This window comes from Trichoderma aggressivum (assembly GCF_033847375.1).
Source record: "Trichoderma aggressivum f. europaeum strain CBS 100526 chromosome Unknown scaffold_066, whole genome shotgun sequence".
In the NCBI taxonomy this organism is placed as follows: Eukaryota; Fungi; Ascomycota; class Sordariomycetes; order Hypocreales; family Hypocreaceae; genus Trichoderma; species Trichoderma aggressivum.
In genome coordinates, this window is record NW_026946432.1 from 63,232 (window position 1) to 88,610 (window position 25,379).

The 25,379-nt window shown below is 51.3% G+C and overlaps 7 protein-coding genes across 7 annotated transcripts; 4 read left to right on the plus strand and 3 right to left on the minus strand.

Moving 5' to 3' along the window:
- Nucleotides 1-493: 493 nt before the first annotated feature.
- Triagg1_10153 (uncharacterized protein) lies at nt 494-1,348 on the plus strand (the record flags this gene model as incomplete). Its single annotated transcript, XM_062894193.1, has 1 exon — nt 494-1,348. One exon carries the CDS (start codon nt 494-496, stop codon nt 1,346-1,348), a length of 855 nt encoding a protein of 284 aa, XP_062750893.1.
- A 3,527-nt stretch (nt 1,349-4,875) lies between these two features.
- On the plus strand, nt 4,876-14,774 carry Triagg1_10154 (uncharacterized protein; the record flags this gene model as incomplete). Its single annotated transcript, XM_062894194.1, has 9 exons — nt 4,876-5,254; nt 5,308-5,593; nt 5,671-6,196; nt 6,255-6,375; nt 6,431-11,853; nt 11,921-13,229; nt 13,288-13,547; nt 13,646-14,598; nt 14,666-14,774. The coding sequence occupies 9 exons, from the start codon at nt 4,876-4,878 to the stop codon at nt 14,772-14,774; spliced, it is 9,366 nt and encodes a 3,121-aa protein (XP_062750894.1).
- A 243-nt stretch (nt 14,775-15,017) lies between these two features.
- Triagg1_10155 (uncharacterized protein) lies at nt 15,018-15,727 on the minus strand (the record flags this gene model as incomplete). Its single annotated transcript, XM_062894195.1, has 2 exons — nt 15,018-15,344; nt 15,419-15,727. The coding sequence occupies 2 exons, from the start codon at nt 15,725-15,727 to the stop codon at nt 15,018-15,020; spliced, it is 636 nt and encodes a 211-aa protein (XP_062750895.1).
- A 1,319-nt stretch (nt 15,728-17,046) lies between these two features.
- Nucleotides 17,047-18,760, minus strand: Triagg1_10156 (uncharacterized protein; the record flags this gene model as incomplete). Its single annotated transcript, XM_062894196.1, has 5 exons — nt 17,047-17,653; nt 17,719-17,768; nt 17,832-17,949; nt 18,003-18,432; nt 18,592-18,760. 5 exons carry the CDS (start codon nt 18,758-18,760, stop codon nt 17,047-17,049), a joined length of 1,374 nt encoding a protein of 457 aa, XP_062750896.1.
- A 798-nt stretch (nt 18,761-19,558) lies between these two features.
- On the plus strand, nt 19,559-21,946 carry Triagg1_10157 (uncharacterized protein; the record flags this gene model as incomplete). The annotated part of the gene is made up of 1 exon (XM_062894198.1): nt 19,559-21,946. One exon carries the CDS (start codon nt 19,559-19,561, stop codon nt 21,944-21,946), a length of 2,388 nt encoding a protein of 795 aa, XP_062750897.1.
- Nucleotides 21,947-22,069: 123 nt separating this feature from the next.
- Nucleotides 22,070-23,788, minus strand: Triagg1_10158 (uncharacterized protein; the record flags this gene model as incomplete). Its single annotated transcript, XM_062894199.1, has 3 exons — nt 22,070-22,458; nt 23,011-23,434; nt 23,519-23,788. The coding sequence occupies 3 exons, from the start codon at nt 23,786-23,788 to the stop codon at nt 22,070-22,072; spliced, it is 1,083 nt and encodes a 360-aa protein (XP_062750898.1).
- Nucleotides 23,789-24,190: 402 nt separating this feature from the next.
- Triagg1_10159 (uncharacterized protein) lies at nt 24,191-25,236 on the plus strand (the record flags this gene model as incomplete). The annotated part of the gene is made up of 3 exons (XM_062894200.1): nt 24,191-24,257; nt 24,318-24,989; nt 25,058-25,236. The coding sequence occupies 3 exons, from the start codon at nt 24,191-24,193 to the stop codon at nt 25,234-25,236; spliced, it is 918 nt and encodes a 305-aa protein (XP_062750899.1).
- Between the last annotated feature and the right edge of the window lie 143 nt (nt 25,237-25,379).

Below are 25,379 nucleotides of genomic sequence, written 5' to 3' on the forward strand. Positions count from 1 at the left end.
AAGATGCGAATGAGAAGCTCGGCGTGAGATTCGATTTGATGCCCCTTGATGATTGTGTTGTGTTATGTCAGCCGTGTGACCGATAAGGGTGACAAAAATACTCAGCAAAGTACGTACTCCGATAGACGCCATATTACACTGTTCAAAGGCCACTGATTATCAATACTTGTCTTGTTGTTTAGAAAGAGCATTAATTTATTAATTGATACAAGTCATTACTTCGAAACTATCTTTTGTCATCTTCCTGATTTAGTACTCTGTGCATGTATCTATTTATCTGTCTATCGGGTTGTCGCAATTATTAACGCCGGGCGGACAAATCACCATCACGTGACCATCTCCATCTCAAATCATCTCCCTGAATCAACAAAGCGGTGCAGCTTCAACAATCCCAACATCAACTCCAGCCTCACCACCGATTCCCACGACATTTGCACGCATCGCCACGACACGAATCATCGCGAAAGAATCGGCGCTTTGATCGTGCGAAATCATGGCAAAACGGAAATCCGACGCCGAGGCGCCTTTGGCCCCCAAAAGGGTGAAATTGCAGCAACCAGCCACTCACGATGCTGTTCACGATGCTGTTCACAATGGCCAGATTCCCGACATTCACGCACGGCACTCGCCAGACTCGGCGCCGCCGTCGACGGCCAGTCCCGAAGGACAACCACGGCAGAAGCGCAAGAGAACACTAGACTCTCAGTCCGATTCTCAGTCCAACTCTCAGTCCGACCCTCAGCCCGATTCCCCGTCCGACGACGATATCGAGCATCTCGAGGAACCGGGCGCAAAGCGGGCTCGGATTAGTTCAAGTCCCGAATCGCCAGACCCGAGCTTGGAGCCGTGGCCAAGCGTCGGATACGATCCCCGCGAAGTAGAACTAAGCTGGTGGGAGCAGCTCTTCATCCGATCACACAGGGCAGCCATGCTACTCCACGAACAATACGACAGCGACATCGACACATCCGCCGATGACCAAAATCCGCTACCAAGCCCAGAGCCTTCTGATCAAGACGTGAACGAAAGCCAGGAATGGGAGTTTCCAACCGTCCACTCCACCAATGAGCCGCAATCTACAGCACAAACTTCCAGACTGCTCTCCCGCCAACGCCGCAGACAACGTGACGCAACACCACCTCCTCAAAGAAAACGGCGACAACCTCCCAAGACGGACAAGGATGGAGAGAACAAGCGGAACAAACGGAACAAGACACAACGTGAAGCTCCTTCACCCGCTGTCGAGGCATTTTTGCAAACAAAACGATCATCCAGACGGGACCCCAACTGCAAACTATGGCAGCTAGGCGACGATGGCACGGCATGCACAGTGTCGAGGGTGAGGTGATTCACATAACCGGGGATCTGAGACTGAGTGCGAGTCCACTGGAGGGCATACCCGTTAACCTGGCAGGGCCGGGGGCAGCGGGCAGTCGTTCAGATGCTTGACTCCTGGCACCTCGTGACATGAGCATCATCTTGCATGCAGCATGGTCGTTAATCTGACAGGGTCGGAGGCAGCGACGTAGCTGAGCAAGTGTGCGAGTCACGATGGGGCTGGTTCCAAAGGCATGGTCGTTATCCTGGCAGGGCTGGGTGCAGCGGCGAAGTCTTTGGATGGCTCATGAAGAGATTCCCGGTTGGCAGTTTCATCACCCACATGCATGCGTGTTGAGGATGAGCGCAGTTCTGTCTGCTTTGTCTGTCTGTTTTTTATGATGCCCCATGACGACTTTTATGATACCCCCTTTGGATTGTTTTTGGATGGCCCTTGGATGGCCCTTTGATGTATTAGGTATTACTTTTGGATCTGTAGATGGAGGAAGATGGCTGTGCTGCTCACAGGTGGCATCATGAGTGTCACACTACTACCTGTCAGGTAGTCACTACACTTTTTTGGATAGTTTTGAATGCAGAATCGGTTGCCCTCGGACTACTACCGAGATGTCAGAAGAGCAAACCACATGGTGGACTTGGATTCCACGTCCCAATTTTGCATTCGTGGTAGAAGATGAGCATAGCACAACTGACGGCTAAATAGACACTTGGCATCCACACCAGCATCAGCATCTCGCCCATCCCGCATCACACATGCTGATGGGATCAAGCTTAGGAGAGGAGGGGATTTTGATTCCCGCAACGCAGAATAAGCAGCCATGGCATTATGCTAAAGTCATTCCACAGTGGATTTCCCGCCCCCAGAGTCGAAAAAAACTAGCGGCGATGTGCGTGGAAGAATGCAGGGATCTTCAACCGGCTTTCCGTTTCTACAGTAGCTGCCGCGTTGATTCTTGTCATCTGTCCACCGGGGCGTCAGTGGTTGATTCCGCATGAATTTCCATGGCAAGATGGGGGTCATGTCATGCACCAAGACAAACGGCTTCACGGTTATGTAGGTGCATCTTTTCGAACCTCCTAATTGAGATAGTAGACGACCATCTCATATGCTTCTCGGAACTCTAGCTTCAATTTGCTTTGAGACTCGGTCTCAGAGAGGGGAAGGGGGCCGACATCGGTTTCTGAATTGCTTTTGGTTCTACAGATGGACTTGGATCCAGATGTGTATCTGGCTCTTAATCAAACCGAAGATGATGGTACAGAAGAGAGAAAAGGTCTGGTAGGTGATGTGTGTAACATGGATGATGAAACTCACTGCCACTACGAAGCCATTATAGCCACCAGAACGCCCAAGCAGTCGTACACACATCTCGATCTTCACTACTCTTGCCATGAGCTTCCCATATTTTGTCTTCAAGTCCGAAACCACACGACCGACTTCCACTTTGCTTGCTCACCATATCCGGTAAATGGTCCTCCCTCTGGAGCTAATGCAAACAATCAGTCATCATGACTAACCTACACCAGAATTATCAGTTCGTGGATCGAGCTACCATCTCTCCAGATCCTCTTAATTTTGAGCCCCTTCTTTTTGCTATCCTGACATCTTTTCATCTAGTGTGATTTATTGATCTTTTTTACTGTTCTGCTTGCTCGTCTATTGTCTCCAGGTCGTCGTCAATACGCCGAGTTTCCGGCAAGCACACAATGCTTTGGAGATTTACTTTGAACCCTAGAATCAGCAGACATCAACCGACTTGGTTCTCCTCCTAAAACTGCGAAAAGTTGATCATCTGCCGTATAGTCTTTACCTTGGCCAGTCGAAATTCACAACCCATGTCTGGTCGGTAAAACGCCAAAAACCCCATGCAGTTCTGTTGCTCTAATAAGCGACCAACCTCTTGCTGACTGGTGGCGGGGTTTAAACAACAAACGCCGATAATCGTTAATCCCGCCAGTGAGCGTCAGATGAAACACAGACGCCCGATTAACTGTGCGATTAATTCGCCAAAGCAACTGCTGCCGGTACTGATTCAAGTCCTCTGGTGGATGCCCCGGAGTTTGTATATCAATGTTGAAAGACCTGTTAGACGCTGAATCGGCCCGTTAGCGGAGAAGCAAAGATTCAAGCTTGGGAAAAACCCTGCTAGCTCTGGGGAATGCCTCGTGTCCATGTACCGCGTCGTATGAAGCTACCGGTCCTGGTTAAACCGCTGCGTGGTTTTAAACATACAAGCCCGTCTTACATGGAACCACCATCACCTCGAGCACTAGATATGCAAAGATGATCACTTACCTGCTGGTAGTAGAATGCTAGGACTTTACGGGACGCTAGGAGTTGCGGGTTCTCTCCTCAAGTCGTAATTGCTTGGGTTAGTTGCTAGCTTAGGCTATGTACGAGTGTTTGAGGACATGACATGTATCTTTGTGGTAAATGTTGATTGCATGTGAATTTCGCGATATTTCCCTCTTTGAAGAATTATATGGAGAATTCGACTATACACCGACCGAGTTGCGTAGTGCATACATGCTCTTGTGGGACTGGCGATAATCCCTGCAGTTGACAAGCCAGAATTCTGTGTCCATACGCCCTACCTTGTGAAAGTGGTGTAGGTACATGCCACGCGTAAGGTCGATTAAAGCATGATTACTGGCATCATATCATACTGACAAGATGACGTTACCCAGGATCGTCCATGTAGATCTAGCTGATGATACCTGTGCCCGCAACGTGCCTTGAATTATTCACCGAGAAATCTCGATTTGGAAAAGAAAACGAGCACGAGCACCTTTCATCCCATGTTTTCATTGGTGACATGCACGACATGCAAATGCCTGCCATGTGAGCCACTAAATCATTTACAGTATAGATGCTCACCATTGTGCTAGATCTGAATCCTTCTGATGGAGCACATACGAGCGTGAGCAATACATACAGTCTGGTGGAGATGTCTGGAGAAGATGCTCCATCCAGCCCACTCCAACATCTCCGGGGGCAGCTTACTTGTACAGAACAACTCCATCTCTCCCCGCCTACAGCAGTGAGGTTTTGCGGGGAGAAGCTCTTCGCTACGACATCCGTCCATTCATCCCCCTGACGGCATATACAGCGGACCAGCATTTCTTTGGGGGGAGGGTGGCATTGCATGCGCTCCAATGGAACCTCAGATGTCCTGCTTGCCAACACCTAACCCTGTCCGAAGCGGCGGCATAACGTAACAGTGAGATTCATTGAATTATTCGGGCTCTCTACTAAACTATCAGATGATGACTGCATGGCAAACTTTTTTTCCACAATACACTTGGCTTCCATCTTGTGTTTTAGAATAATGGGGAAACATGGGTTTCAACCAAGTTCACGGGCTACTGTTTATCAGATTCTGTATTCAGGACACTTGTGGGGTGAAGGAGGAGTCAAGGGGTCAACTACGTTTGTATATATAGATAATTTCATCCCGAAATCTCGGCCGAGGAGACCGTGGTTGCCATGTACTCTATACACTGTCCCATCATACTCTGAAGCCCAAATTAAACAAAATGACATCTCCAGAGCCCGTCCCCATTGCCATCGTGGGTATGGGCTGTCGGTATCCTGCAGGAGCCAACAGTCCCGAGCAGCTGTGGAACGTCGTTGCGGAGGGTCGAAGTGGATGGACAGAAGTGCCTCTGGACAGATTCAACCATGAGGCATTCTACCATCCTGAACCTGAGATTCCAGGTACCATTAACCAGAAGGGAGGTCACTTTATAGACCAAGACATTTCTGCATTCGATGCTGGCTTCTTTGGAATAGCACAGCAAGAGGCAGAGACGCTGGATCCGCAGCAGCGTGTCGTGCTGGAGACTTCATGGGAGGCTATTGAGAATGCTGGCATTCCAATGCATCACCTCAAGGGATCAGACACTGGAATATTTGGTAACGTGCGGCTCATCACCATCCTATCGATCAGCTGGCTAACGTTTCTCAAGTGGCCATGTTCGGCCACGACTTTGAACAAGCAACGCACAAGGACCCGGTGGCCGTCTCCAAATACCACAACCTTGGTGTGGCACGCCCGTTGCTCGCAAACAGAGTGTCGTACGTCTTTGACCTTCAGGGCCCTTCGGTTGTGGTTGATACTGCTTGTTCGGGGAGCTTGGCAGCTATTAGCTTAGCCTGCCAAAGTCTGCGGTCTGGGGAGACGTCCATGGCATTAGCAGGCGGTGTCAATCTGATATTTTCTCCAGACCAAATGTCTCTCATGTCAATGACTGGGTGAGTTCTTGACCATCTATGGACAGCTGTTTTGACAACATCTCGTATAAATGAGACTAACATGACATCTACAACAGGCTCTTTAACGACGAAGGGAGGTCATTCACATTCGACACCCGCGGCAACGGCTATGGTCGAGGAGAGGGTGTAGGAATCGTGGTTCTAAAGCGCCTGGATGATGCGCTGCGTAACGGGGACACCATTCGCGCCGTTATACGAAACTCGGGCATCAACTCCGATGGCCGAACAAACGGAATCATGCTCCCCAATCAGGCTGCTCAAGAGCGCCTTGCAAAGAGTTTATTCCAGAGCCTGCCGTTCAGCCCTTCTGATGTGCAATATGTAGAGGCCCACGGCACAGGAACCAAAGCGGGAGACAAAGTCGAAGTCAACACCATTCGAAACGTCTTTTGCGAGGGTCGCGAGAGCGAAAATCCGGTGTTTGTTGGTGCTACGAAGCCCAACCTCGGACATTCTGAAGCTGCGAGCGGCACTGCAGGCCTTATCAAGACGGTGATGGCGATGGAAAAGGGACTGATTCCGCCGAATATTCTGTTGGAGAAGTTTAAGCCCGGGCTGGAACCGGGTCACTGGAGTATGGAGGTGAGATGAATTGCTTCTCCAAGACACTGAAGGTTTGGTTTCTAACGCGAGGAAATAGATTGCACGATCGCTCACGCCGTGGCCGTCAGCAAAGACGAGCAGAAAGGCTGTGGTCAACAGCTTTGGATTTGGAGGGACAAATGCCATGCTTCTTTTAGAATTCGGACGAGTTTACGATGGTAACTATTGCTGTATCTTTTAAATAAAATCTCTGCTGACACGGAGACTTTACAGGCGCAAACAATTACATCAATGGCCTGGATCGCGACGAAGGTATCAGGCCAGACGAACCCAAAGTCCCTCGTCTCTTCCCTCTATCTGCCACATCAGAGTTTTCCTTACAGAATGCTGCCAAGGATCTTGCAGATTATCTGAAGCGTCGAGGCGACATTCGACTTGATAATCTTTCTCATACTCTCACCGGGCGAAGATCTCAATTCCAGTGGCGCTCGAGCATCGTTGCCGAAGACGTCGATTCTCTCATCCAGAGTCTTTCGGCAAAAGATCTGGCGCGGAGCAAGACATCAAACAAAACTGCAAATGTCTTTGTCTTTACCGGGCAAGGCGCGCAATGGGCCAAGATGGGTCACAATTTGCTATCTGCTGAAGACAACGAATTCACTCGTTCCATCTCGGCTTCGGAACAGCTGCTCAAGGAATTCGGCGCTGAATGGAGCCTTGTCGAGGAATTGACCAAGGACGCAGCATCGAGTCGCTTAAACGACAGTACATACGGCCAACCGGCCAGCACAGCCGTTCAAATTGCTCTTGTTGACTTGTTGAAGAGCTGGAATGTCTTGCCCTCTGCGGTAGTTGGTCACTCTAGTGGTGAGATGGCGGCGGCATATGCTGCTGGAGCTATTTCTCACAAGGCGGCCATGCTTGCTTCGTACCACAGAAGCTTTCTAGCTGAAATGTCCAAGCAACGGACTACGCAGCGTGGAACTATGCTGGCTGTTGGGCTTGGACGCGAAGATGCTGAAAAGTATATTGGAAAGCTGGAGGCTCCAGGCATTGTGGTGGCTTGCATCAACAGCCCGTCGAGTGTAACAATCTCTGGTGATGCAGACGGCATTTCGGCTTTGAAAGACGCTCTCGATGCAGACGAGATATTCAACCGGCGACTCAAAGTTGATACGGCGTATCACTCTCACCATATGAAGCTGGTGAGCTCTGATTATCTGCAGCAGCTTGAAGAGCTCGAGGCGGGCTCAGCAGATCCCTCGATTCGCTACTTTTCTAGCGTTACAGGGCGAGAGAAGTCAGATGGCTTTGGTGGCTCCTACTGGGTCGAGAACTTGGTGTCCCCAGTTCGCTTCTCAGACGCTTTACAGAATTTGTATCGTCAAGTAAAGCAAAGCGCCCTGAATATCGTCGAGATAGGCCCACACTCAGCTCTCTCTGGGCCGGTCAAACAAACCCTGGCAGGGCTACAAAGTGAAGGATCCTCATACACATATATTCCCACGTTGGTACGTGGTGAACATGGCGTGAGGTCTCTCATGAATGCGGCGTCGAGTCTCTTCCGCGGCGGTAGCGACATTGATATGAGCGCTGTAGCTTCACTCAGCATCTCACGCTCTTCGTCACCAGCAGTTCTAGGAGACCTGCCAACGTATCACTGGAATCACACGACAACCCATTGGACAGAGTCGCGCCTAAGCCGCGAGTACAGATGTCGAAGGCATCCCGCTCATGACCTTTTGGGCTCTCGAGTGATTGCATCGTCAGATAGTCAACCCAGCTGGCGGATACTTTTGAGTACCGACAGGCTGCCATGGCTGCAAGACCACGTCGTCGACAATTTCATCGTGTTTCCCGCTGCTGGGTACATGACAATGGCGATTCAAGCCTTGCAGCAACTGGATCAGGACCGTCGCCCAGATCTCAAGCCTAAAGGTTACAGACTGAAGAACGTTTCCTTCAAAAAGACCTTGACGCTGCCCAAAGACGACACGCCTGTTGAGGTCATCATGTCATTCCAATATGTCGACTCGAACGATTCATGGGCCTTTACCGTCTCTTCCATGTCAGATCAAGGCAAATGGCAGGACCACTCAAGTGGAACTATTTCAGCAGCCTTTGAAGCTGATTTGGACGAGATTGAGCAGACTCGTGAAGCAGAATACAGCCAAAAATCTCAAATCTCTCGTCTTGAAAGCGCAGGTGAGAATTGCAACAAAGTCATTTCACACAAAGAGCTATATGCGCAGATGGCTGCAACGGGCAACCAGTACGGCCCTACGTTTGCAATCAATGAAGAAATGAAGATGTCAAGTTTACAATCTCTAAATAAACTGGTTGTTCCGGATATTCTTGCAAAGATGCCCGGCAAATTCATGCAGCCACACGTCATTCATCCCACAACCCTCGATGGCATCATCCAGTCATGTCTTCCCGTTTTCCAACAGCACTCCATCAAGGGGTCCGTCATGCCGATTCTCATCAGCGACGTGTTTATTTCGACAGATATTGCCAACAAGCCAGGCAGCCGGCTCCAAGCCGTGTGCGATTTGAGCGACGTATTTGCACACTCTACGAGCTTTGGCACCACAGTCTTTCAAGCAGGGGAGAATGGCAAGCCACAATGCGTCCTGACAATGGACGGGGGAGAGATTCGCGTGGTGGGAGAGGCTCAGTCTTCTCAAGTCGTCATCAACGACAACATCTTCAAGATGGAATGGGGCCTCGACACTTCATCAATTACTGCCGAGATAATAGAGTCTGTAAAGATTCCCTTGCAGTCTGACGAGGCCGGTATTTCTCAGGCAGAAAAGGTCAATCTCACCTCTGTTGCTTGTGCGAGATACATTGACTGGGCCGTCAGAGAAATGCACGACCGTGGACTGACTGTAAAAGATGACCATCGAGTCAACTGGTGGAAGTTGCTGCAAAAGTTTGCTGCCTCAGATGTAGGCAAGACACTCATCCGACAGAGCCCAGAGACCAAGGAAGAGTTGGACAAGCTGACGTCCAGGCTGGGCGTCGAAGGAGAGGCCGTAGCCAGGATCGGACCTGAACTGATCCCCCTCTTGACTGGTGAAACTGATCCTCTCACCCACTTCCTCAAGGACGATCTTTTATTCAGAGTCTACCACTCTGATGAAGGCGCTCGACCCAACCAGTACATGGCCGACTACGTCAAGATGCTCACGTTCCAGAGGAGAGATCTCAGAGTTCTAGAAATTGGCGCCGGCACAGGAGGCACGACATATCGCATTCTCCAATCGTGTACCCCCAACGGCGACAGTTTCTGCGCAGAATACATGTACACGGACATTTCCTCTGGATTCTTCGAGGCTGTCCGCACAACGCGGCTAAAAGACTGGGCTCACCTCTTGACATTCCAAACTCTGGATCTCGAAAAGGACGCGGCAGAGCAAGGATTCAAGGAGCACTCTTACGATCTCGTTGTAGCTGCAAACGTCGTCCATGCCACACGGTCTTTGGCAAAGTCACTCAATACCATCCGCAAACTACTTAAGCCTGGCGGTGTACTGGGTCTTGTGGAACTTACTAGGACGACGCCGTACATCAACATGACGTTTGGATCGATTCCTGGCTGGTGGGCTGGTGTTGACGAGGGACGAACTGAAAGCCCGCTGCAATCTGCCGAGCAGTGGAATGAGCATCTTCAGAATGCTGGGTTTTCGGGGGTCGATCTGGCTGCATATGATCTTCCCGAGCCTGAAAGACATTGTGCTCTGCTATTGTCAACCGCCGTGGAAGCTCGGCCGTTGGATAACACGCGTGATGCTCCCCAGTTCAAGATACTGAGCTCCATTGCAGAGAATCAGTATGCACATGGATTTTCAGAGAAATTAGCTACCGGTTTGACCACCCAGGGCTTTCAATCATGCATTGATGAGTGGACAAAGACTGCTATTGACGGTTCGTGCTCCTACATCATAATCGAGTCCTCGGACCAGCCTCTCCTCACACAAGCCTCGAGCGAGAAGTTTGCCCGCGTCACCAAATTACTATCCAATGTGAAGAAGGTGTACTGGATCAGTTTCGCAACTGCCAGTGACAATGTTGTACCTGAGAACTCGTTGATCACAGGAGTCTCGAGATCCGCACGAAACGAAAATCCCCATCTCGACTTCTTCACTGTTGATGTGCAGGATTCTCTGAATCAGCACCCTGACCAAATCCTGCAAGCCATCACATCATTCATCCGTTCTACAGAGAACAAGATTGCAAACAACGAGCCCCGTGAGTTTGAGCTCACTTACAAGCATGGCAAACTGCAAATTCAGCGATTCGTCGCAAACAAGAAACTCTCGCGGGCAGTTTCCGCCACTTCAGACGACTCAGAGACGGAAGAAGTCAAGTTCCATCAGACTGAGCGTCCCCTCAAGATCAACGTCGACAAACCCGGTCTCTTGAACAGCCTCGCATTCATCGACGATGATGCCGGCGCACTCGGCCCTGACGAGGTTGAGATCCAGTCTTATGCCTGGGGCCTCAACTTCTCAGACGTCTTTATTGCTCTTGGTCAACTTCCTCCCACTCAGCCCATGGTTGGAGAAAGTGCTGGTGTTGTTACGGCTGTTGGATCCAACTTCAAGGCGCAGTATAAGCCCGGTGATCGTGTAACAGCCATGTTTGGCACGCCTTATGCCAGTCGAACTAGGACAAACAGCCATTTGATTCATCGCATTCCCGATTCTCTACCATTCACTGATGCTGCCTCGATTCCTCTCACTTTTGCAACGGCATATTACTCGCTGTTTGACTGTGCCAATCTCCGTCCAGGGCAGACAATTCTGATACACTCTGCCTCAGGCGCATTGGGCCAAGCAGCCATCAAGATTGCTCAACGACTCGGCGCAGTCATATATGCCACTGTCGGCAGCGTCTCCAAGCGTCAAATCCTCATGGAGCAATACGGCATCCCGGAGAGTCACATCTTTAGCAGTCGCACAACCGATTTCGCAGCCGGTGTCGAGCGACTCACCAACGGCGCCGGCGTGGACGTGGTTCTCAACTCTCTTTCTGGCCCAATGCTCCATGCTTCTTGGGAGTCTGTTGCAGCATTTGGAACCTTTGTGGAGGTGGGCAAGACGGACATTTCCCGACGCAGTCAGCTGAACATGAAGCCATTTGAGAGAAACTTGAGATTCATCAGCGTGGACCTGGTAGGACTATCAAAGCAGCGACCAGCAGAGTGCCAGAGACTGCTGGAGAGAATATTTGCCGACTTTGACGCAGGACACTTTACACCACTGCCAGTAACTGTCTTGCCTATTGGTGATATCGAAAAGGCGTTTAGACTGATGCAGAGCCGGAAGCATACTGGGAAGATTGTTCTGGAGGCTTCTGATGAGTCTACAGTTCAGGCCAAGGTAAAGCCCCTTCAACTACGAGCCGATGGAACGTACATTATCGTTGGCGGCCTTGGAAGCTTGGGCAAGCATCTGTGCAGGCATCTCCAAGAAAAGGGTGCAAGATACATTGCCTTGTTTACGCGACAGAGCTACGATGACACTGTCAAGGATGAGATGGAGAAAGAGCTCACAGATGTTCCCGATGCTGTTGTCAAGATTGTGACGTGCGATGTTGGAAACGCCAGCGTGGTTGAACAAGTGGCCAAACAGCTTGGCAAAGACATGCCGCCAGTAAGAGGCATTCTTCATGGTGGTATGGTGCTCTCAGTAAGTCGAGTCTATAGAGCTAAAGAGTATCAGATCTTGTTGATATGATGCTAACAATCCTCATCAGGACCGAACGATATCCCAAATCACACAGCAGGACTTTGAGATTGCCCTCCTGCCCAAGTACCACGGCACAATCAACCTCTACAACGCATTCTACAACAAAGACGTCGACTTCTTCATCAATCTCTCTTCCCTTTGCGGTGTCGTCGGCACCATCGGACAGTCCAACTATGCTGCTGGAGGCACATACCAAGACATGTTTACGCACACTCAAGTATCTGCAGGCCGCAACAACTTTGTCACCATTGACTTTCCCTTGATTCAGAGCACATATACCGTTACTCAGGAACACACTCACTCTTTGGCCAGGCAGGGCGTTCAGCTTCTTCCTATTGAGGTTGCACTGCCTGTTGTGGATTATGCGATGAGCGGCAAAGCGTTCAAAGACGGCAATCACCAGATCGCCTTTGGTCTCGATCCCCAATCCTTCATTGATCAGACGATTCCAGGTGGAAGAGTGCCACCGCTCGTGTCTCATATCTTGTCTGCTCACGGCCGAGGTCTTGAGCATCAGGCCAGCCGCGAAAATGAACAAACTGCAGAAGAAAAGATTGCCCTTGCATCAACAGTCGAGGATGCAGAGGAATTCGTTCTGATTGCAATCCGCGAAAAGATTGCATCTCTTACAGTGCTTGAAGCTGAAGAGCTTGACGTCGACCAGTCTGTCGCAAACATGGCACTCGACTCACTTGTCGCCACCGAGATCAAGAACTGGATCACGAACAAGCTGCAGGCGCCAGTCCAAACGTCGGACATTTTGGATGCCCCGAGTCTTCGTCATCTCGCTGCTTTTGTCACCAAAGGCTCCAATCTGGTCAAGAGCAAAGTCAACCCACAACGGAATGGGCAAAACGACGATACCAAAAGTGATGCAAACACCGTCAACGCCAAGAGAGAAGTTGCCCTCCCCAAATACCCCATGCAGACGCTAGAAGGAACACTGGAAATCTTTCTCGACTCAGTCGGCCACATTGCAAACGAAGAAGAGTTGAAGCAAACCCGCGAGGCCATGGGTGCCTTCCAGGCCCCTGACGGACTGGGACAGCAGCTGCAAACGCGACTGGCCAAGATGTCGGGAGACGAAGGCGAGAATAACGAAGTCGTCGACATGTATGTGAGGAACAAGTGGCTTCGAGGGCGAGACTGGCGGCCCAGACTGCGAAACTTTTTCGCCACTCTGCCTGGACAAGATACGCTTCGTCAGCCTCAGGCGAATCAGGCGGCGCAACTTACATTGGGGGCATTCAAGTACAAGTTGGCTCTGGATGCGGGAACAGTTCAGCAGGACTATTACAATGAACAAGCACTGGATAGTAAGTGAAGCTGAAACAATCTCCATTCTTGTGATGGCACTGACATGGTTCCATTCAGTGGCTACGGTATACTGGCTATTCGGCACGAATCGCACACCAGCCCTTGGATGCGACGGTTATGATAGATATCCAGAGAGCGACTACATTGTCGTCATGAAACGTGGACACGCGTACAAGGTCCCCATGAGAAACCCCAACGGCGAGGTTGTAGCGTACAACAAGCTCGTCTCCATCTTCCAAGCGATATCTTCGCATAGCCCGGAGGAAACCAACTGGACAAGTCTACTCACTACCGCAAATCGTGACGAGTGGGCATGGGTGAGTCTGAAAAGAAGCAGAAATCCCACCCGCCTCTCAACTCTTTGTTATCATCTATATTCTCACGAAGGAATCGTGGAAGGCTAACCGTTCTCCAGGCCCGCGACGAAATAATAATGGCAAGCGAAGACGGCCGCAACTTTGTCAACACAATTGAACAGTCTCTCTTCATCATCTACCTCGAAGACGTCTCCCCCGAAACAGAAAACGACCGCGCAAACATCTTCCTCCTGGACGACAACTCCAACCGCTGGCTAGACAAGACGCTCTCCTTTGTCGTCTGCGCCAACGGCGTGTCTGCCATCTGGGGCGAGCACACGATGGTCGACGGCACCACGTTTGGAGGCTTGATTAAAGCCCTCAGCTCGCCATCTGCCAAGTCGTTCCAAACATCCAACGGACCATCTACCGACTACGCCGTAGTTGACGGTGACTTTTCCCATATTCCGTCTACGTTGCCAGCCACTCTCTCAAAACGCATCTCGCCTCTCCAAGCTCAACACAAACGAGCCCACGATGGCTACACTCTCGCCAATCTCACACACACGTACTACGCAGCCACCTACTTGAGAAAACATAAACTCCCGCCAAAGACCGTCATCCAGCTAGTAATCCAGGTAGCCGTCCGCCGCCTCTTCGGATACAACCCCCTAGGCGCAGTAGACGTAATCTCCCAGCGCCCATTCCGCGGCGGACGAACAGACATGATTTACGTCATGACGCCGCCCGTCCAGGCATTCTGTGCTGCAGCCGAGGATCCTTGCATCAACGGTGCTGAGAAAAGAAGATTGTTCCTGGAAGCGGTCAAGTCGCACGCAAGGCTCGTGGCGCTGTCAACTCGAGGAAGAGGATTCAGATGGCACCTCATGGCGCTCCGAGAGATGATGGAGCCTGGCGAGGAGCTTCCCGGGTTTTACAAGGACGCTGTTTTCGCAAGGACAAGCGAGCGGCCGGTTTGCACGAGCTTCACGGAGTTTGGACTTCCCGAGATGGGACGGTGTCAACCGCATAAGACTGACGTATGGGTTGGTGTGCAGGTCTTTGACGAAAGGTAAGCACGTCAGACACGGGAATGACGGTCAAGGATGGTTTTAGTTTGCTGACAGTCACACGTTTAGAGTTCAGTTTACGGTGATTAACGGAGAGAGAAAGTCGGAGGAGTTTGTGGAGCATCTCAAGGCGGCCGCACAGGTTGTAAGAGACATAATCGAGACGAATGCGGTATAAGGGTTGGGTAGACTAAATTTGATAAAACTCTAGAGTTTGTTGTTATTGGCTGTTTCAATCATCATCATCATCTCCATAGTGAATCTATTGTGCTCAAAGTTGAGGTTGCACTTTATGTCACTGACACCCAGACAGACAAGATGTTCGTAAAGCAACATTCTATTCGTTTCTATGAATAGTCTATAAACATTGCGCTATTTAACAATTTCATTCCCACAAATTCTATTTTGTACACAAACTCATCTAAGCAACAACCTTGAGGGTCTCGCTCAGAGGCAGCTTCTCAGGGACGGCCTCGGGGTGAGGCTGAGCAAGGTCGCCGTAGTTGAGGTGAGCCTTGAGGGTGTAGTCGGCAGGGACGCCGAGGTAGGACTTGATGACGGCCTCGACGGGGGGGATGGCCTGCAAGTGCTGCAGGTTGGCGCCCAGGCCCTCGAGCTCGAGAGCGGTCCAGACGAGGATCTGGGCCATGCCGGTGCTGTGGTCGGCGAACTGGGGGAACATGTGGGCACCAGACTGGTGCTTAGTGCCAGCCTCCTTGATGGCATCCTGGCTGTCCCAGAAGACGACCTGTGAAGAAGAAGACGACGAGTTAGTTTCACGTAAAGAGGATTTCAGTGTGTTGCAAGTCAAAAAAAACGTACTGAGCCGTAAGCGCCCTTGTGGGCAGCAAAGACGCCGCTCATCGTCTTCCAGACCTCCTCGCCGGCGCCCTTGAGGATGGGCTCGGCCTCCTTGGTGATGGCATCCCACAGGCCCTTGTGCTTCTCGCCGGTGACGAGGGTGATGCGGCCGGGCTGGGTGTTGTAGGAGGAGGGGGCGAAGGAGAGGACCTCGCCGACAATCTGCTTGACACGCTCGTCGGAGACGGCAGAGGTGCTCTTGAGGCCGTAGACGGTGCGGCGGTGCTTGGCGGCGGCGAGGAACTGGTCGGCGGTGATGGTGGGAGCCATTGCGAGTTGATGTGGTTGAGTGATTTGTTTGGTGTTGTTTTAGTGTTGCTGAGATGAGTGAGTGATGGAATGAATGGTATGAGAGAGAGAGAGAGAGAAAGGCTCGGTATGTTATATATATCACGACTTCAACCCGCCCCCCGTCTCCATATTCATACATGCAAGTCTACCGAGTACTGCCACTACTAACCACAAACTACTAATCTTGAATAATCAACATCCATCATCAACCCCCCCCTCATCACAGCTGTAGTTTCAGACTCAATCCAAGCTCTCAGCACGTTGCATTGCTTCAACACACACCCCCTGGTCCCCTGCTGACACATAGTTTGTAATTCACAAAACCCGGCGCTACCAATCTGTCCTGTTGGATCCTCACCCTCTCCCGCAGGCGTGATTTTTGCTGCCAGGATTCATCAGACAAGCGTCCGCTTTTTTCCATTAGATAATTCCCGCGCGGGTGATCCTCAATCCCAACTAAAAAAATCAACGCGCGTTTATTTAGTCCCGGTTCCATGTTTCTAGTGTTGCGGCTATTGTCCGCTGTCCGCTCCTGTGGAGGGCATTATCTAACCACCCGCGCGAGTGATTGATAAAGCAATTAATAATTGGATGTCTAGATTCCTATTTCCATGGTGATGACAGACGCTCATTCAGCCAATCCTATGTGGGGGAGCGCTGATGAGATGGAGATGGTTGTACTGTAAATTACTATAGTAGATTGAGCGCTATATACATACGACCGGTCCTGCACCGTAGAGTACACTCACTATTCAGCATATTCCTTTTGTGTCCATCATCAGCATAACAATTGGACCCCTGTTACTTATTTGACCCTGTAATATTGAGGCTCTCCTTCTCGATCGAGGGGCTGGGGCTCATCTCTGTCAGATCCCCCCTCAACCCCTCAATGCAAGCTGCATCCAGTGGCATTAGCTACGCCCCAAATCTATCAAGAATCAAAGACTCGTGTCAGCCAATTGCAGCTTGACATGCTTGTGGAAGGATGCATCTGAATTTGGGTTTCCCCGTATACATACTGCACCTACATCTATCAGGGTTTCACCTGCAGCAGCTTGGCATGCAATATGCCGCATTGTGAAGCTCCTCCTCGGTGCGGGCAAGGCCGAGGCTGGACATGCAGGGTCCTTTATCAGTGTCTTCTCCTCTTGTGTCCTCTCCTCGCCTCCATGTGCTGTAACCCCATCGCTGGCACTTTTGTATTCGTCGTCGAAGGAGGGTGGTAACGGGTGAGAAACCCCCACGCACGCCAAGAACGGTACCAAATCTCTCATCTCACATGTCTCGTCTCATATGTCTCACATGTCTCGTCTCTCGTCTCTCGTCTCCAAGTCGTCCCGGGCGCGATGCGGGCCAGAACTCTCCTCCCTGTAGCTCATGTCGTTGAGCGGAATGTCCGTGTCTAGTTTTCTGTATCCCTTGGTCCTCCTGTATTTCTTTATTCCGTACCTGATCCCAAACGCCGTCAATATTATGAAGCCGACGACCACGGCCAACGATACCCAGAGCCTCCATCCGCGCAGGCAGCACGGGTACCAAAACATGAAGATGCCAACCGCCCACTGCATCCACGGCTTCTTCTCGCGCTGGTCGGGAAACAATCCCTTTCGCACGAGATTCTTCACAATCGGACCCTGCGGCCCCGACACGAATCGTTTCAATCCAAAGTGGGGGACCGTCTTTTGGCGAATGTCGTTATCCGGATACTGCTCGTCGCCCCAGATTCCCGTAAAGTAGAAGAAGGAGGTGAAATTCGACGCGGTGGAGGAGTTGGCGTCGGAAAGGAAGAGGCGCGTCAACTTGAAGCTGGCCGGGTCTAGATGATAAAAGTACGCCGAAAGGACGGGATCCCAGAGCCGACCAGCATCGCAAAAATCCACCAGTGCTGCATCATGAACGTGGTTACTGAGAAGGAGAATTGCCTGTCAGTACCGGGGCATCGAAAATGCATCAAGGTAAATGCAACTCACCCGGTTGAGGCATAGTTTGCGTGCGATCCGTATGCGCTATAGACAAGAGGCTATCGAGACATTCTTGTTATACGATGGCCACCAAGCTTGCAGAATTATTAGGGCGTGCTTACCCGCTCACCCTTCATCGAAAGAGCCTTGTCATTCCAGTTGTACGCAGAGCCGCTCACATGCTGGCTATAGTAGATGCCCGTGGGCTTCCCATCTTGGAACCGGACCATGTTGTGTTCCCTTTTGGACACGATTTAGCAATTTGACGGTGTAGACAGAGGGAAGACGCTCACCAATCCCCAACATGGTCTCCAAAGTGCATTCCGTTCTCAGTATCCTCAATCAGGCGATTCAGGGGCTCCAGGACCTGCGTAATGTTTGCGCCGCGGTCATACGAGTAAAAGTAGAAGAAGAAGGCGTCGACGTCTCGAGCACTCTTCTCAACGAGTATCACGACACATGGCGTGGCGTTTGCAATCCTGCCCGACTCGTCTGGGAGCGATCCGTACAGCCATTCGGGCAGCCCGGTGATGTCGTCGTTTGAAGTCAGAGCAATTCTTCCACCGCTTGTGTCGACATGGTTGAGAAGGGCGAGGTTGTCGAGGTCGAGTTTTGGCAGGTTGGGGATGGAGCTTTGGTTGGTGGCGGGCGTCGTGTGGCGGATGTGTTGGAGCAAGTCGGCCGGTCGAAACGGGTCATCCGAGTGTAGCCAGACGAGCGGCGCTGTGTCAAACCATGACGAGTTAGTCTGTGGATGTTCTAGATGTAGAAGGCATCCAGACGTAGGAGAAGCATGTATGCAGAAATTCTGGCGGGACAAGAGGCAAGAGGCAAGAGACGAGAGATGAGAGAGAAACAGCTGTCAAGGCTTCCCGTACTTACCGTACTGGGTCACGTAATCCGGCACATTGCGACTCGGCTCGGCCAGTATAGAGGACGCAGACGCATCCCGGGCTGTCGGCTTGGAGAGGACGCAGAGCAGCTGCACGGCCAGCAGCGCAAGGCTCAGGCAAAGCCGCCGGGCAAAGGAACAGGAATATTGGCCGGCCATGTCCAATCTGCGCCGAGCTCCGGAAGCTGGGAGAGTGAGCTTTTAAAAGCGCTGCCGGCGCTGCCGGTGCCCATCCATGGTGACGAGCCCGGCCGGCAGCAGAAGCTACTAGACAAGGGCGTGTGTGGGTTCTTGAATCAGCGATTCGACAGGCATTAGTCCGTACAGTAATCCGGGGCTTGGTTGAGCTGAGCTGAGCTGGGCTTGGAGACGAGAGCGGCCCGATGCAACCAAGCGCCAGCCACATTGAAATGAAGCGAGCGAGCGGGAATATCGACCGGCCGGAGAGGAACTCATGGGCGTTTCGTCCACTGCGCATGTCCGTCCGTTGACAGCTGTCAAACTGCCAAAGAATTAGTAGCTACTCAGTAAGCAGACTCTTGATACTGACGGAAAGCCATCACAGGCAAAATGAACCAATCAATGGCAACGAACTGCTGTCCAACCTGTTCGTCTCATTGCTAATTTGGTCATCAGCACTTACAGGGGCGGGTTTCTGTAGCCCCGCCACCAAGGCTGAGCTGCGAGACTAAAATAGAAACTCGATGCAATGGTCGGAGAAGATCGAAAAGTCCGGTCGTAGAGCAGCAACAAGATTGGAGAGAGTCGTGCACTGATATAGTAGTAAGAGTACCAGCAGTCGCAAAAGTGAAGAAGAAGTGAGAAGAGAAGTCGTAGAAAATACTTGCCTGAGGCATCGGCTCTCTTTTCCGCCCGGCAGAATCATTCACTGCAAGGCAGCAGCCAAGTACTCCAGCTACCCTGTAACCAACCACCTCTACTCTGAGAAAACACATCATGAAGCATTCATTTTTGTCGCAGAGCTTCAGATACTCTCACCGCTCTCGATATACAGCACGTCTCCGACCAGTATTCAGACGCACAAACCAACTCGCATCACAGGCAACTCTTTCAAGACAGCGCGCCTATTCAACCAGCCATGATGGCTCCAATCCCTCTCCGCAGCCAATCTGGAGACGACGATCGTCCATCTGGGCTTTGGCTCTCCTCGTGTACGTCGTTTCTGAGTTTGGGCAGGGCTATTACATTGGCTACTGGAAGGAGAGGAACTGGCAGACGCAAAACAACTACTCGTGGATGCCATGGAACGACACCGCAGAAGCAGCAGGCAAAGACTCCGAGCCTGTCGAAAAAGATGGTTACACGCCACTCGTTCGACCGTTGGAGATTCGAGTGCTGATTCTGCATCCTGGCAAGAAAGGCTCTCCGATCGAATGCACGCTTGAACATCGTCGCCTCGGATCCAGCAAGGCCCGGTTTGACGCCCTCTCATACGTCTGGGGGAGCCCAGCCGTCACGGGGGAAATCACCTGCAACAACAGACGCAGAAACGTCGGCAGGAATCTCTACGATGCACTGGAGCGACTTCGGCTTCCAGACGAGGAAAGGGTCTTGTGGATTGACGCCCTCTGCATCAACCAGGCAGACAACCAGGAGAAGACGCAGCAGGTTCGCCTCATGGGCGAGATCTATTCGAAAGCACATAGGGTGCTCATCTGGCTGGGAAATCACGAGGCCGTAGAAGCTGGAGTTGGCAAGTTGGCTTCACGACCACCTGACGGAAAACATGTCGACTGGAAGCCGCTCAAGCCCGTCTTTACCAATGTGCTGTTCTATCAAGCCCAGGCTTTCCTCATATGGCTCGGATTCGATAGCGCAGTCAACATGGGAGTCGCAAATCTCGAAGAACCGCAGTCCCCAAGGCAGTTTGACTGGTCCGCACTCGTACCCGTCATCCAAAGCCCCTGGTTCAACAGGGTCTGGTGCATTCAAGAGCTGGTCTTGGCATCGAATCCCCTCATAGTCACGCGTGATTCCATGATTTCCTGGGATCAATTTGCCAGAGCCGTGTTGGAGCTTAGAACGCAATTCGACACCTACCGAATGAAGACGCAGCATCGAGACAACCAATCGATGGAAAACTTTTATTTTCTCCACGACATGCGACAAAAGCGCAAAAAGAAGAGGAGTCAACGGCACAACTTGCTGGAGCTGCTCTTCCTCACTCGAGGCTTCCAGGCTACAGATCCTCGAGACAAGCTGTTTGCGCTCGTGGGCCTGGCCGGAGACGTTTTATCGTCCGACTGGGAGGTGACGCCGAATTACGACTTGTCCGTTGCCGAGGTCTACCATCGCTTCGCTCTCTGGCATCTGATTCGCAAAAGACAGTTTGAAATCTTCTCCTTTGGTCGCGGCCAAGGTCTTCCTCTCTCCCTAGAGCTGGAGCCACTGCCTTCTTGGGTCCCCGACCTGACGAGGCCGGATTTTGCCGCACCGCTTCCGAAGCTGGACTATCTCTCCGTCAACTACATCGATCTTAGGTACGACGTGCTCAAAGAGTTTGCCCTGCGTAAAAAGTATTTCGGAGAAGCCACCAAGGTCTACCATGCGGATCTGAAATACCCCTGGTGGGCCCTCGGACGCCAATCCGACTTTCGCCCAGCCCGCATTGCCTTCTCTCAGGGGACGGCAGTGATACACGTCGTAGGTACCAAAATCGGGGCATTAAAGGCCTTGGGCACGCCGTTTGATCACAAGATTGCGAATACAGAATTCATGGGCGAGGATGCGGGCTTTGCTGCCAACATCTTGCACACGTGGGCTTGGCTCAACCAGACGTGGGCCGTCGCCGGACAGAACGTGCTCGGTGACAAGTATGCACGGCTGCCCAAGGACAAAATCGACGCAGTGTGGCGTACAATGACATGTTGTATGACGGCGAACGGGAAAAATGCCCAGTTTACCATCTATTCGCGTGCTGCCCAGGCCTTGTATGAGAATTTTCTCGAAAACACACGACGCCTCGGACTGAGGCAAGGCGGTCAAGTCGACAAGAACGCGCAGGTTACTGTCAATGATGCCGTGCCTCTCACTGAAGATTTGTTGTCCAAGCTTCTCCTCATGCACACCAGCGCGGTGAAATGGTGTCCAGGGCGCCGGTTTGCAGTTACAGATGCTGGTGACTTTGCTGCCGTGCCCAAGGCGGCGCAGAAGGGGGATGTTGTCTGCATCTTCAACGGAGGGAGGGTGCCTTATGTTTTGAGGCCTGCTGCAAACGGAAACTACACGCTAGTTGGCGAGTGCTATGTGGATGGGATGATGAGGGGAGAGGTGAGGGATCGATTTCCACGACGGTCACACGAGACCAGCTTCTCGATACAATAGCGGAAACACACGGCAATTTGAAGCAGCGATTCTCATTCCGAGTATATCGACAAGATCAAGACCGTCTCTCGCTCACTCATCCACATAAAAGTATCCGACCCCGTCAAGCGATCTGGAATACGGTCATAGAGACCACATCTCAACAAGCTCCTCCGCAGGCTCATTGGGGCCAAACCACCACTGGAACCACGAATTGCTCGATTCCCCGTCCAAACGAAAGTAGGCAACGCAATCGATTCCATACAAGGCGCCTCCACCCATGTGAATATAGCACACATCGCCGGGCCCAGTGTCTCCCACGGCGGTGGACTCGAACCAGCCGTGATTGACTTGCCAGCCGCCTGCACCACACAGCCATCTTGACGTGTTGTTTTGGATTTCGATCCACATCTCATATATGTCGCCCCATTGCAGCTTGCTCCCGAGATGATCTCCAGCGTGAGCCTTGTCTCGCAGACTATTGAGCTTGGTGCGAAGCGCTGCTTGCACGGATTCTGGTGTGTCGCGCTCTTCTAAGTGGCAGAATATCTGTTAGCGGATAACTACTGGCATGAAGTGATGCTACGTACTCAAGACGGGCTGCTGAGGCTTTGACGCCTCGGTCTGCTGAGAGTTGAATATGTTGTCAGAACGAGTTTATACGATGGAAATTGTATTCAAGGACACAGGTCTCATGTTTGTCTTATGGACTTGTGTTCAGCATCATACAAAGTGAGACCGATAGACACTCTTTAGATAACTTGTCGCCCCGAAGGCCTCCCCCGCCAGCTCGGGCGATTCATATTCTCAGATATCTACCTCACGCACAACCAAGAACACTGCCCAAGTCCAACCAGCATTGACGTGGCGAGCAGACAACTAATCAAGTATTGAGAATCCCGACGATTCTGCCATCGCTTCTGAGCTGATGTGCACACTCTGCTGAATGCAGATTCAGCTCACCCAATACATTGTGTCTTTGCTGCTTATGGCATAGCATCGCGGGGTTGAAGCTACGGGTGAGCCATTCGCACCCCTGCTTCATCATTCAAACGCCTTCTAATCCCCATTTTCAGTTGTCTTACTGGAGCATGAACAGCGCTCTAGAATAAGCTTTGTCTTGAGAGAGTCTTCAGCAAGAACCCAGTCGTGAGCCTGCAATTGGCTGGTGAGATTGATGCGCCCGGCAGAGGCCGTCTTATAGCTGTCCGTCTTGAACGACGCCTCGACGATGCACTCCGTTCCCGTCCCTTCAGCATCGGGAATTGGCCAAACCTCGATATACACTTCAATGTCATTCCACTCGCCGATCCAGCGTTTGGCGAGAACTGGACCAAACACTCTCGCCTTCGCCAGCGTCTTGGTCCCCCAGTCGTCGCCAGGCCCCCAATCGTCAAACTTGTCGGGTTCCTCCTTGATTGCCATTTTACGCGAGTCGCTCGGCCCGGGGAGCTCCAGCTCGGTCTTGCCAGAATGCGACACCTGCTTCTCCCTGCTGATGGAGAGTGTCTGTTTGGTTTAGCCCCATTCGACTTGCGCTTCGTATTTGGTATCGCCGCCGTGAAATCCATCCTTGTTGGCTCGAGCGAGTACCTCGTCAATGGTGCCGTTGTTGATGTCGTACCGTTTCTTGTATGTCAGCTCGAGGTGGGGTTTCTCTTCCACCTTGCGGATTCGCACACACCAGCCGGCATTGTATATGTCTTTGCAGCATTTGTCGAGAAACTGGACGTTCATTTGTAGACCCTTCTCGGATACTTTGAAGAATTCCAGGATATCCGACTCCAGACCGTGTTCGGAGTTGAGCACTGCCTCAGGGTCGAGCTGCAGTCTTACTTCGTAGTCGGGCGTCATCTTGGGCATCTTGACAGGTATTGGAGCAGTATCTTGTGCTGCTGTTTGAGCTGGTACTAATTGACAGTATAGCAAGATCTGTTTCGATATATTTCGTGGCTGGTAAAGTCTTGCATGCGACCAACATGGGCAGCGCTGAGATATATAACACCAACTAAGCCATCAAGATTGACAACAGACGTCACTGTCTGTATTTTGACTTTAGGCTTCAAGCCAACATTTCTTCACATGGTGCGACATGAAGCTGTCATTCGTGCCCACTGAAACGACGTTGATATTGACGTCAGAGGCATGCCAGCTGAAAATGAGGTTCATGGCATGAATCTGGTCTATAAAATACAGCACTTCATATCCAATGAACCAGCAATTGCATTTGCAAACTAATAATTCCCCCAAGATCAATTCAACAGCATGAAGCTTTCGATTGAACTCGCGGTGCTTGGGTTGGTGTCTTTGCCCGGGGTCACCGCCTGGGGGCGTAAGTATAAACATGCCAACGACAATTGAGGCGAAAAGAAAGGCTTAACAAGAACTATAGCTCTTGGCCACCAGACTGCAGCGTACGTTGCAACTTATTTCGTTTCTAATTCCACGGCGGCCTATTTCAAAGACCTACTGGACAATAAGAACGACGATTACCTTGCTAGTATCGCCGTATTCGCAGACGATATTAAGGACGATCCTGAAGGAAAATTCACAAAAAACTTCCACTTCATTGATGCTCACGATAAGCCGTACAAGGACTGCAATGTCGATTACGAGCGAGATTGCAAAAAGGATGGCTGTGTCATCAGTGCCTTGACCAACTATACAAAGCAGGCTATTGATCGCGAACTACCCGAGGAAGACCGCCGGTTCGCCGTGAAGCTCCTCGTTCACTTCATTGGCGACTTGCACCAGCCGCTTCATAACGAAGATGTTGGACAAGGAGGGACCAAGATATGGGTCAAGTGGCAATCTGAGCGAAGAACGCTGCATTCGGTATGGGATTCGGCAATTCCTGAAGAGATGGCCGAGCATCTGAACGAGAGGCGGAAACGACCGACGTTGGCGTGGGCCTTGGAATGGGCAAGTGAACTATCAGACGAGATATCCAATGGGAAATTCGCGAGTGAGAGGGATTCCTGGCTGAAGAGTTTTGACCTGTCGGATCCCCTCAAGACTGCAATGCACTGGTCGAATGAAGCCAACGACATTGTGTGCTCCAACGGTGAGGATCCTCGCAATGAGATGCATCGTGTTGACATGTTTCACTGACTTATTTTCTCTCCAATACAGTCTTTTATGAGCACTATGGGCCTGAGGAAATCAAGCATAAAGAGCTCAGCAATGATTATTATGATCAGGCTGCTCCGGTTGTTGAGAAGCAAATCGCGCGTGCAGGATATCGAATGGCGGCGTGGTTGAATGAGATTGCTCGCAATAAATGGGGAGGTGAGAGCAACGGTGAGCTTTGAGAGATGATGATTTGATTCACTGTTGAAAAGTATTGCTGTTGCTCTATTTCTAACGTGTAGCTTACATTATGTCAATCATGCTATTCTTATATTCCTTTGCTTAATACGTCTCGTAAAGTAAAAGTGGTCTATAACTAATGTCA